General features: G+C 40.9%; 1 protein-coding gene across 1 annotated transcript; it reads right to left on the bottom strand.

Annotated features, from left to right (window-relative positions):
- Positions 1–689: 689 nt before the first annotated feature.
- Positions 690–3,177, bottom strand: LOC112258352 (heart- and neural crest derivatives-expressed protein 1-like). The gene is made up of 2 exons (XM_024432676.2): positions 2,373–3,177; positions 690–1,768 (listed from the first exon to the last, which is right to left on the bottom strand). The coding sequence occupies exons 1-2, from the start codon at positions 2,841–2,843 to the stop codon at positions 1,673–1,675; spliced, it is 567 nt and encodes a 188-aa protein (XP_024288444.1). The 5' UTR covers positions 2,844–3,177; the 3' UTR covers positions 690–1,672.
- Positions 3,178–12,835: the final 9,658 nt, after the last annotated feature.

Genomic DNA, 12,835 nt, shown 5'->3' on the forward strand with positions numbered 1-12,835 from the left:
ATTATTTATTCTGATCAATTTGATTGTTTTTCTTCTCTGATGTGAAACGTGTTGTCATGTATGATTAGGCTTCTGCAAATAGCCTATTCCAAACCAATATTATTCTGACCTATAAGCAAATCTTTGTTCATAGGCTATATGACACTATGTTTACCATTGAAATAATAGCCTACATCTCTTAATTCGATTATTATATCCCATAGGATATGAAATTTTGAAATTGATTGATTGATTGATTGATCGATTGATGGGACTACTTTCTTTGGGTTGTTCAATCGAAAGACCGCTCTCTTAGTTCAGGCGAAATAGCCTGCATCTGTCCCAGCCCCAGAAAGGAATACAACCGTAAATTGAAAAATATTTGTTTCGTCTACATTTGGATAATATCATTTGATTGCTGTAGACATACTGATCAATAATTAATTTCTCAATTTGGTAAATATCGTGTAGAGCCAATCAAATGTTTTAGCTCACACCAACGGACCATGCGGGTACCCTGAAAGAAAATAGCCTATAAAATCACAAATGGCATTATGGCTAGAAATATCGAGAGCTTGGGACGATAAGGTTCTATCTTTAAAAAAATATGATTCTGAAATAGTTGGCTTTAAAAGTTCCCACAACACTCATTGGTATAAATGATGTCAGCAAATTTTCATCTTGTACTCTTTTGAACTTAACCACGTGAATTGGGGTATTTAGAGTAGACTATAAGTTAGCCTTGTTCTGTTCCATGTTCTATGTCTATAACTCAATTTGGACAAAAATACAGATCGAACCTTAGTCCTACCACTGTTAATTGTCCTCCGGACACAGCACACATGAGCATGTATTTTCATATTTTATACTACTGCACCTCAAACCCTTAAATTATATAGTAAGCCTACATCACCATAAAACAAAAGTTTTAATAAATAAAATAAGAATGTGTCCTCATAAAGCAAATTAATAATTGCCTAGAGCTATGCATATCAAGATGTGTATAGCCTACCTAATCATTGTGTTGAACAACTGACTGATTTCATTGCCGTTTTAAAGATTGTGTGATAAATTAAGTCATTATGAATATAATTTCACATTGAATTCATAAGAAGAAAACTATCAAAACCAAATACCAATAGTCCAATAGTTGGCCTTTACCGGTATCATTTCGAAGTAATATAAACCTGTGCGTTCCATTGTTTTTTAACAGATAGGTTATTGCTGAATGTATTAGTTTTCTATTTCAAACGAACGGTTACATTAATTTGAGGTAGATTCAACATAATTCTTTACAAGACAAAGCACGACAGTAAGTCGACTACTACAACAAGACCAATGCAAAGCGGGAAAAATAATGCTGAACACCATTGCCCCATAACCGTGAGGCATAAAGAAACACCTCAAATATCCCAGTCTCTCCGTTCGTCGTTGTGACCTATCCACAACCAAAATATTTATTCTAAGCTATACAACTTTCATTTAAGTTCTCTCAGACGACAAATGACAAAGAAACGTTTAACAGGCAGTTGTTGAAATATTTGCATAATATTGCATTTTACCAAGTCCACCTTGTTTGAATTTAAACATTGCACGTATATACAGTAGATGAGTATAAGTGGTTGTATTCCTTGCAGCGACCTGCTTGAATACGGAGTCTTTGAGTGGGTTGCATGTTCAGAGGTCAAAACATTCACTGGTTCAGTTCCAAAGCCCAGACTTGCTGAGGCCAACCTGTCCGTCCTTTGAACTTTTTCTCGTTTCCTAATGACTCTTGCAGGCCATCGTTCTGTGAAATAAAATTTTAAAATGTAGTCAATATTGATATAAGCACTCTGCAATTGTAATAGACTGATTTTAAACTCAATGTAAAATTACCTGGCCTGATTTTTTTTTTTTAACACTTAGGCCTATTCCATGTTCACATTAACAACCAGAGGTCGATTAATTGTTTATCTTTATAGGCCTTTTCAGGCTTGTTCAATTGAGCTCAAAGTATAATTTCTCTGACATGGGATTGCTCTAAACTGTGAAATGTTTTCGCTTACAGAGCCAACAAACACAATTTATTTTAACAAATGCAATAGGCCTACACAGTAATTACAACATTATGGCCTCAACGTTGTTTCAACATAAAACCACAATCACGAAGGTGCATATTACATCATATTCCGTAATATAAGACACATAATACACTCAATAATAAAGACAATAATTGAGATTGATGGCAGAACATAGACTACGTGACCCTAATTCCAATAAATCATTTTTACAATGCTGCTATAGTTTGCAGAATATGCATTTAGATTTTTGGAACAGGAAAATATTATCACCATATATCTTAGGCCTATGCGAAAATAATAGGCTGCTTATTAAAATAGTTCACAGCCTACCGTTTCCCGTTTCCGTTTCAAATCTCTATCATATTTCTTGATTTCGGCCTTGAATCCCTCCGTCTCCCCAGTGTCTTTAGCCAGCACGTCCATTAGGTAGGAAATGTAACTTGTTGCTAGTCGTAACGTTTTAATTTTGGACAGTTTCGTATCTACCGGTACATTTGGTATACATTCTCTCAGTTCGGTGAACGCGGTGTTGATGCTCTCCGTCCTTCTCCGCTCCTTCTTCGGCCCTGATGCTCTCCTCTTCCCCATGCACGCGGAGAGAGCGTCCAGCTGGCTTTCTTGCGCCGGACCCAGGGCCCCGAACTCCGTGGAGTAAGGCATCTGGATCTGGAAGTCAGAGTTGACTTCGCCATGGTTCACCACCCAGTTTTGGAAGTAGGGATAATCTTGATGACACCTTTGGACGAATGGAAACGTCTCGTGCATCAGATGATGATGCTGGTAGCTCCCAATAAGGTTCATTTTTACAATAAATAAAAATCGCCACCGGTCTGCAGGTCTTTTGGAGTCTTGCGGTTGGTGACACTAGTCAGTGACCTATGCTATAGTGAACAGGGGAAAGTGACATTCGCGAATGATGTTCCAATCGACATATGAAGACCTTCACTATTACAAATAGGCCCACAAACACATAAAACAACCAGCACACGTTTTAAACGTTTATCATCAAAAAAGAGTGTCAAGTTTGTTGAGATCTGTCGTTGACATTCTAATACGTTTAAAGTGAGGTAGGCCTAGTATAATCCAGACAGGTTTTGGCAATCTCGAGTGCACAATTTTTTCTTGGGATTGCGCTCTTTTGCGCAATAAATTTGACGGTAATGAAGGTGCGGGCCCATAGGTTTATATGGTTTCGGACGTGACAGAACGAACAGTCAGCCAATAGCGTGAGAATACTGGAGGTTTGGGTGGAGAGTGTTTGATGCCACGTTCAAACAACTGGGAACTCGGAACTCAGAAATCTCCAACTTTCGACTTCTGTGTGTCCAGCTGTAAACTTGAAAAAAAACGAGCTCAGACTTGGAAAAATCGTTTTGAATGATCTTCCAACTCGGAAGTGCAAGTCGGAAACTCTGGTATCTTTCTCGAGCTTCGTCTTTCCGCATTATAGATCACTGACTTTACGTTTTTCCGAGTTCCCAGTTGTCTTGAAAGCACCATGAGAGCAGAGAAGTCCGCGAGGTTAAGGGCGCGTTCCTCTGCCCAGGCTTTGCTAACGTATGTCAGATCTTATCACGCCTGGATAGGTATTTTACGGATCAGCTAACCACATCATATGTTATAGCAATATGGTGCCCGACGGTACAGTCGATGACGTGCCACGCGACCATTGGATGATGTATGCAATGTCTGAGCAGGGGACGCGACCTAAAGCCTACAAAAACATGCGCCATGGTCCCACTACAAAACCGCAGTAACTGGATACGGGAGCATACATAGAAAGCAAATCAAGACATAATTTGCAGTGTCTTTCCCCATTTAAAAAGGGCATAATGCCATCATTTTCATGTGTTTAATTAGAATATTTGCAGTGGAAAGGGCTCCTGCGGATTCCATAATGAGCTCTCTGACAACCTTTGCACACGGATTTTACGCAATTTTGATATTTATATTTTGCTTCAGTTAGTAAAATGTTGTGTTGTCGTTCAGCATGCTTACGTTGGTCCCATTTTGCATACATATGTGGAAAAAATAAGTTATTGCATGCATGTTGTATTTCTTTGTGAGTATAGCCTAGTATATGTTATAGTAGGCTGATACAATTAGGGCGCTGCCTGGATGTGAAATGGTTCATTCAATATAATGTAGGCGAGAGAAAGAAACGCAAAATAAAGGTGCAGGCTAATATTGTCTGACATCTACATATGAAAAAAATAAACATGCAGGGATGTATTTTATATCTATTACTTTGCAAAATTGTTGGTACGTGGGCCAGTCGTTTAATGTGAAACCCGTGTATTATCATTTGTAAGATGTGTGGCCGAGACAATTTAGAAACAATTTTGGCATATAACCCAAAGAAACACTTTTTAAAAATTAATTAACCTTTCAAATGAGGTTCAATCAGTTCTGTTTTCACTCCCGGGATTGAAATCTTCCCAAAATAATTGTTGCTTTGCCAGAACTGTAGAATCAACCTTTATTATAATTGTATAAATGCATAATCATATAATACCATAGAAAATGTATTTATAAAGATCCTTTAAATTATGGCCTCATAGTTGACAAGCTTATCTGACTTACATGTAGGGTAATATTTGTGTGTCTTCTGAATAATGAAATTCTAACATAATTTTGTAAATCTGGCAAGGGCCTTTTTTATTCAACTCAACAGTGTATATTTTTGAATATTAGTCCTAGTTGGGAAATTATAAAAATGTAAAAGCTGCCCATTTCATCAAGCAGGCATACGTGTTTACACAGGCTATCACACATGTTGATTATAATTATAAAAATGTCTATGCAGTTAACATGACCAACAAAATATCAATCATTAATTAGTCTATCTATTCCCTTAATTGGAGAGGCTTATGTTGTATCCTATATAGTTTTTATTCACTGTTCCATTAATGTAATTCATGGAAAGTAATAATACCAGTCTAAGCATTGGTATGCTACAGAAACATTCATATTAATAATCATTTTTTGTTGTTGTTGTCATATGTTAAATGTTTATAATTCAAATGCATGACTCACAGTTTGAATGAATGCTTATGGTCTTGAGGTTGAAATTAATGATGGTTCAGTGTGTGAGTATCAAGGTTATTATATTTTTGTGTTTTTATTTATATTAGTTTTAACTTTTATTTTTTTTTCATTTCACCTTTATTTAACCAGGTAGGCTAGTTGAGAACAAGTTCTCATTTACAACTGCGACCTGGCCAAGATAAAGCATAGCAGTGTGAACAGACAGCAACACAGAGTTACACATGGATTATACAATAAACAAGTCAATAACACAGTAGGAAAAAAAGAGTCTATATACATTGTGTGCAAAAGGCATGATGAGGAGGTAGGTGAATAATTAAAATTTTTGCAGATTAACACGGGAGTGATAAATGATCAGATGGTCATGTGCAGGTAGAGATACTGGTGTGCAAAAGAGTGGAAAAGTAAATAAATAAAAACAGTATGGGGATGAGGTAGGTAAATTGGGTGGGCTATTTACCGATGGACTATGTACAGCTGCAGCAATTGGTTAGCTGCTCAGATAGCAGATGTTTAAAGTTGGTGAGGGAGATAAAAGTCTCCAACTTCAACGATTTTTGCAATTCGTTCCAGTCACAGGCAGCAGAGAACTGAAAGGAAAGGCAGCCAAATGAGGTGTTGGCTTTAGGGATGATCAGTGAGACAAAACCTGCTGGAGCGCTTGCTACGGGTGGGTGTTGCCATCGTGACCAGTGAACTGAGATAAGGCGGAGCTTTACCTAGCATGGACTTGTAGATGACCTGGAGCCAGTGGGTCTGGCGACGAATATGTAGCGAGGGCCAGCCGACTAGAGCATAATATGGTGATTGACAGAGTCGAAAGCCTTGGCCAGGTCAATGAAGACGGATTTACAGTACTGCCTTTTATCGATGGTGATTAATGATATCGTTTAGTACCTTAAGCGTGGCTGAGGTGCACCCGTGACCGGCTCGGAAACCAGATTGCACAGCGGAGAAGGTACGGTGGGATTCGAGATGGTCAGTGATCTGTTTGTTGACTTGGCTTTCGAAAACCTTAGATAGGCAGGGCAGGATGGATATAGGTATGTAACAGTTTGGGTCCAGGGTGTCTCCCCTTTGAAGAGGGGGATGACCGCGGCAGCTTTCCAGTCCTTGGGGATCTCAGACTATATGAAAGAGAGGTTGAACAGGCTGGTTATAGGGGTTGCGACAATGGTGGCGGATAGTTTCAGAAATAGAGGGTCCAGATTGTCAAGCCCAGCTGGTTTGTACGGGTCCAGGTTTTGCAGCTCTTTCAGAACCTGCTATCTGGATTTGGGTAAAGGAGAAGCTGGGGAGTCTTGGGCGAGTAGCTGCGGGGGGGTGGAGCTGTTGGCCGAGGTTGGAGTAGCCAGGAGGAAGGTATGGCCAGCCGTTGAGAAATGCTTGTTGAAGTTTTCGATTATCATGAATTTATCAGTGGTGACCGTGTTACCTAGCCTCAGTGCAGTGGGCAGCTGGGAGGAGGTGCTCTTGTTCTCCATGGACTTTACAGTGTCCCATAACTTTTTGGAGTTAGAGCTACAGGATGCAAATTTCTGCTTGAAAAAGCTGGCCTTTGCTTTCCTGACTCTGACTGCGTGTATTGGTTCCTGACTTCCCTGAACAGTTGCATATATCGCAGGGACTATTCGATGCTATTGCAGTCCGCCACGGAATGTTTTTGTGCTGGTTGAAGGCAGTCAGGTCTGGAGTGAACCAGGGGCTATATCTGTTCTTAGTTCTGCATTTTTTTGAACGGAGCATGCTTATCTAAGATGGTGAGGAAGTTTTAAAGAATGACCAGGCATCCTCAACTGACGGGATGAGGTCAATATCCTTCCAGGATACCCAGGCCAGGTCGATTAGAAAGGCCTGCTCGCAGAAGTGTTTTAGGGAGTGTTTGACAGTGATTAGGGGTGATCTTTTGACTGCGGACCCGTAGCGGATACAGGCAATGAGGCAGTGATCACTGAGATCCTGATTGAAGACAGCGGAGGTGTATTTGGAGGGCCAGTTGGTCAGGATAACGTATATGAGGGTTCCCTTGTTTACAGATTTAGGGTTGTACCTGGTGGGTTCCTTGATGATTTGTGTGAGATTGAGGGTATCTAGCATAGATTGTAGGACTGCCGGGGTGTTAAGCATATCCCAGTTTAGGTCACCTAACAGAACAAACTCTGAAGCTAGATGGGGGCGATCAATTCACAAATGGTGTCCAGGGCACAGCTGGGAGCTGAGGGGGTCGGTAGCAGGCGGCAACAGTGAGAGACTTATTTCTATAGAGATTCATTTTTAAAATTAGAAGTTCGAACTGTTTGGGTATGGACCTGGAAAGTATGACATTACTTTGCAGGCTATCTCTGCAGTAGACTGCAACTCCTCCCCCTTTGGCAGTTCTATCTTGACGGAAAATGTTATAGTTGGGTATGGAAATCTCAGAATTTTTGGTGGCCTTCCTAAGCCAGGATTCAGACACAGCAAGGACATCAGGGTTGGCAGAGTGTGCTAAAGCAGTGAGTAAAACAAACTTAGGGAGGAGGCTTCTGATGTTGACATGCATGAAACCAAGGCTTTCTCGATCACGGAAGTCAACAAATGAGGGTGCCTGGGGACATGCAGGGCCTGGCTTTACCTCCACATCACCCGCGGAACCGAGGAGGAGTAGGATGAGGGTGCGGCTAAAGGCTATCAAAACTGGTCGCCTAGAGCGTTGGGGACAAAGAATAAAAGGATCAGATTTCTGGGCGTGGTAGAATATATTCAGGGCATAATGCGCAGACAGGGGTATGGTGGGGTGCGGGTACAGCGGAGGTAAGCCCAGGCACTGGGTGATGATAAGAGAGGTTGTGTCTCTGGACATGCTGGTTGTAATGGGTGAGGTCACCGCATGTGTGGGAGGTGGGACAAAGGAGGTATCAGAGGTATGAAGAGTGGAACTAGGGGGTCCATTTTAAACTAAAACAATGATAACTAACCTGACCAACAGTATACAAGGCATATTGACATTTGTGAGAGACATACAGCGAGGCATAAAGTAATCGCAGGTGTTGAATGGGAGAGCTAGCTAAAACAACAGCTAATCAGCTAACACAACAACAGCTAATCAGCTAACAAAACAACAGCAGGTAAAATGGCGATGACTAGGCAGAGAGGGTCGGATTAACTACACACAGAGCCTGAGTTCGCGGCTGGGGCCGACAGATAATAAAATAATTAAACAAAATGGAGTACCATGATTAATGGACAGTCCAGCAGGCATCAGCTATGTAGCCAAGTGATCATAGTGTCCAGGGGGCAGCAGTAGATGGAACAGGGGAGCCGCCACTACGCTAGCGACACTGCGTTTAAAGTTAGTAGCCCTGGGCTAGTAGGAGCGTCTGCTCCGACGGAGGCCGGATGAAGGCACAGCGGATGGAGTATTCGTCGGCAGACCAGTCGTGGTGGTGCGGCGGGGCGCCGTGTCGACAGAGAATCCAAGACAGATGGCGAAAGAGGTATTGTGGAATTTAGTTTGCTAGCCGGGAGATGTGCCTGGCTCACGGCTAACTGGTGCTAGCTTCGTGGTAGTGGCGTTAGCCACTATATCCAATCGGTAGCAGCGGTGATCCGGTGCCAAGGTCCATAGTTTACAGCAAGGATCTGGTGGAGTTTTGGGCTCTAGCTGTGTATGAGTGGGGTTCGGGTGAACAGCTGAGTAGGTCATCTGTACTAGCCCCGGCCTACTCATCTGTTCACCGCTCCCTTACAATGTGTACTCCAAAGGGCACTGACTCCTGCCCTCCTAAGGCCACCCGAAACCATCATCCCATCATGGAACTGGCAAAGGATGTTAACAAATTTGTCTGGACAGCCAAATCTGAGTATAATGCCCCATAGTAGTTCCCTGCTCACAGTGTCGAAGGCCTTGGAGAGGTCGACAAAAGGCCATGAAAAGGTCCTGATGTTGTTCATGGCACCGCTCCTGGAGTTGCCGTGCCGTGAATATCATGTCGACTGGGCTCCTATTCATTCTGAAGCCGCTTTGTGACTCTGGCAGCAGTTCCTCTGTGATGTAAGGGAATACCCCCCTGCAATGGACAAAAATGAATGGCAAATCATTGGCATTGGACAAAACATATATACACGATTGACAATACCACCCAAATCGGCGTTGATTCATGCAAAATTGATTCCAAATGCCATATGGCAAGTGCCAGTTGTAACACCTCAAAAATCCAACAGGTGGCGATTGCGCTCCACCGGGGTTTTTCATATTGGAAATGCAACCCAAGTCAACATCCAAAAGCAAAATTATGAAAAAATGATTTTTTTATCAAAAACTTATCAGTCCTTAAAAAAGTGCTTTCTGGACCGTTTTTCGAAATTCTTTAGATTTTTTTGTCAATTACACATGTGTAAGAACTGTATGAATATACTTTTGTCCAATTTTATTATCATAATTTTTTTGTTAAATTTTACATGCGCATAAGAAATATGTTTTGACCATTTGCAATATGATTTCATAGGAAGTCAAAAGTCAAAAGTCAAAAATGTCAAAATTTTGTAAAAAACTTCACACACCCTTTAAAAAGTGCTTTCTGGACTGTTTTTCAAAATTCTTTCGATTTTTGTGTCAATTACACATGTATAAGAACTGTATCAACATACTTTAGTCATATTTTATTATCATCATTTTTATTTTATTTTTTACTTGTGCATAAGGCATATGTTTTCTCCATTTGGAATATGATTTCATAGGAAGTTAAAAGTCAAAAGTCAAAAATAGCAAAATTTTATAAAAAACTTCACACCCTTAAAAAAGTGCTTTCTGGACCGTTTTTCGAAATTCTTTCGAATTTTGTGTCAATTACACACGTATAAGAACTGTATCAACATAACATTAGTCGTATTTTATTATCATTATTATTATAATTTTTTTTTTACTTGTGCATAAGGCATATGTTTTGTCCATTTGCAATATGATTTCATAGGAAGTCAAAAGTCGAAAATGTGAACTTTAAAAAAAAAACTTATTACCCTCGTAAAAAAGTGCTTTCTGGACCGTTTTTCGAAATTGTTTCGATTTTAAGTCAATTAATCATATGTAAGAACTGTGTGAATATACTTTTGTAAAATGTTATTATCATAATATATATATTTTTTTACTTGTGCATAAGGAATATGATTTGTCCATTTGCAATATGATTTCATAGGAAGTCAAAAGTCACTTTTTTGGGGGCCAAATGCCAAAATTGACTGGCCTGATGAACTCGGGATGGCCAGGCAGTGATAGTTGTTCCTTTCCATCCCTCGTTGTGTTGATTTCATCATGTCCATTTGGTGATGTTTTTTCACTATAGAATCATATTGCAAGTGCACGTGCATTTGCAATATGTTTCAATGGGTATGTACCATCACGAATTTGGCATGGTCAAAAATCTTGCAGAAATGCAAAATTGACTGGCCTGATGAACACAGGATGGCCGGGCAGTGATAGTTGTTCCTTTCCATCACTTGTTGTGTTGATTTCATCATGTCCATTTGGTGATGTTTTTTTCACTATTGAATCATATTGCAAATGCACGTGCATTGTTGTGCAACTGGTAACCCAAAAATAAAAATATGGTTGTAAAATGCATTTACCGGTCATTCTGATATTAATGCCTGCTATGGGAACACAGGATGGCCGGGCAGTGATAGTTGTTCCTTTCCATCACTCGTTGTGTTGATTTCATCATGTCCATTTGGTGATGTTTTTTCACTATAGAATCGTATTGCAAATGCACGTGCATTGTTGTGCAACTGGTAACCCAAAAATAAAAATATGGTTGTAAAGGCATTTACCGGGACTCCTATTGTCCATGCCCGCTATGGGAGTACCCTACTACGGCCCTCTATCCATGGGGGCCGTCCTGAGTGCTTTATGGACTGTTTAAAATAGCCCAAAAATAAAAATATGGTGATTTCATTATGTCCATTTGTTTATGTTTTCTTACTTTTGCAAAGTCACTGTGCATTTGCAATATGGTTCAATGGGCAGGTACCATCACGAATTTGTCATGCTATAAAAATCCTGCAGGAATGTGAAATTGACTGGCCCGATGAACGGGATGGCTGGGCAGTGATTCTGGTTCATCTCAATGGCTCGTTAGGGTTGATTTCAGAATGTCACTTTGGTTATGGTACCTCACTGTTTAAACATATTGCAAATGGATAAGAGTCCATCAGTCAATTAGATATCATTCTGACACCAAACTGATACAAACTGACACCAAACCCACTTTTTCCAACTCGTTTAGTAGCCAACTATTACATACTTCAGAGCTGGCCCTAAATTCACAACGCCTTAGGTTCAAACCATACAAAAACCATAAAACACGTAGTTACGTTCTAGCTGCGGGTCCATTTCTTATGTTATGTGTTGGCCTAGCTGAGGCGACCCCGAATCCCAAGTTTCGGCTCGATAGGTCATTTGGTGTCCGAGCAAAACCCTAATTGGTGCTGAAAATCCACTTTTTTCCATGACTTGCTACGGGGTCCTTGAATGAGCTATCGGACAGAAACATTGGGGTACGTCTCTATGGGCCGAGCCGGTTTCAATGCACCTAGTCTTGCGTCTCTGAGAATTTTCTAAATGTCGTCATTTTTGTAATGGTCAAAATGAATTGAAGTTATTGCAAATGTACGAGGCTGTTTCTCGGTCCGAGAACCTTCTAGAGCCACCTAACTCACCACACACTATCGACCTGAAGTCTAGAACAGGTTTCTAAAGTTTCGGAACTCTAGGTCTGACGGTTCTTTAAAAGTTCCAACAAGGTTAACTAATGCAGGCAGTGTATGTCTCTATGCACCCCAATGGGTCCCTCCTTCCAAGCTGTGTGTGTGAGTGATTTAGTTTTCCTTTGAAATTTTATGGGAAAAATGACTGATTTACAGTTCATGGGGGTTGCCTAATCACACATATGAAGTTTTGGAAAGATCAGACTTTTTTAACCCCTCGAAACAGCCCCTGAGACACCAATTATGGCCCTTCCGGTTAGCATGGGGAGCTATAAATCAACACATATCCTCATTGGGGTATGCTTTTACAGAATCCTGAGTTTTAAGTCCTTACATTAAGAACTGACTGATTTACACAGGGTTGAATGCACTATGTCTATCAAACTGCAGGCAGGGTATGGGTATACACTTTTAGGGTGATTTTAACCACTTCCGGTTGCTCCAGGAAGCTTAGAATCGACACAGGTAGACCTCATAGTGGCCTGATGGACTGTTATCGAAGACAGGTTCATAAGGCATTCATAACCCACATAGGCCTGAGGTTGAAATTAGGGGTGCAGGCAATGTATTCCTATGGGGAGAGAAGTCATTGTAATCTGTGAGATCAAAAAACCCTGTTTTACTGTTAAGGGTTAATGCCACACGGTCAAGGTTAGGCTTGCAAAGATCGGGAGGACCTTAGGAACATTCCTGTGGTTGAATTGTCCTTCTAAACCTAACGGTTCCGCCGCTGTCACCCAAAAGCAAATTATGTTGTGGTGCAGGCTTCATTTTGGGCCTACTTTTCTAATGGTCGCTGCGCTTAGACCGAGTGAGCTACGGTCAAGCGGGATATCTCGTTGAACTCGGCACGGCCTAGAGATTATGGTAATGCCATTGCCTGCTCTCTGTGTCTTTAAGCACCGCACTTTTTCACTCCATCCTTGCTGTGTGTGTGTGTGAGAGCTTTTCTTTGACATCTGTTGGGAGAAATGACTGATTTACAGTTCAGGAGGGTTACCTAG

The sequence above is a fragment of the Oncorhynchus tshawytscha genome, linkage group LG09, assembly GCF_018296145.1.
Source record: "Oncorhynchus tshawytscha isolate Ot180627B linkage group LG09, Otsh_v2.0, whole genome shotgun sequence".
NCBI classification, from domain to species: Eukaryota; Metazoa; Chordata; class Actinopteri; order Salmoniformes; family Salmonidae; genus Oncorhynchus; species Oncorhynchus tshawytscha.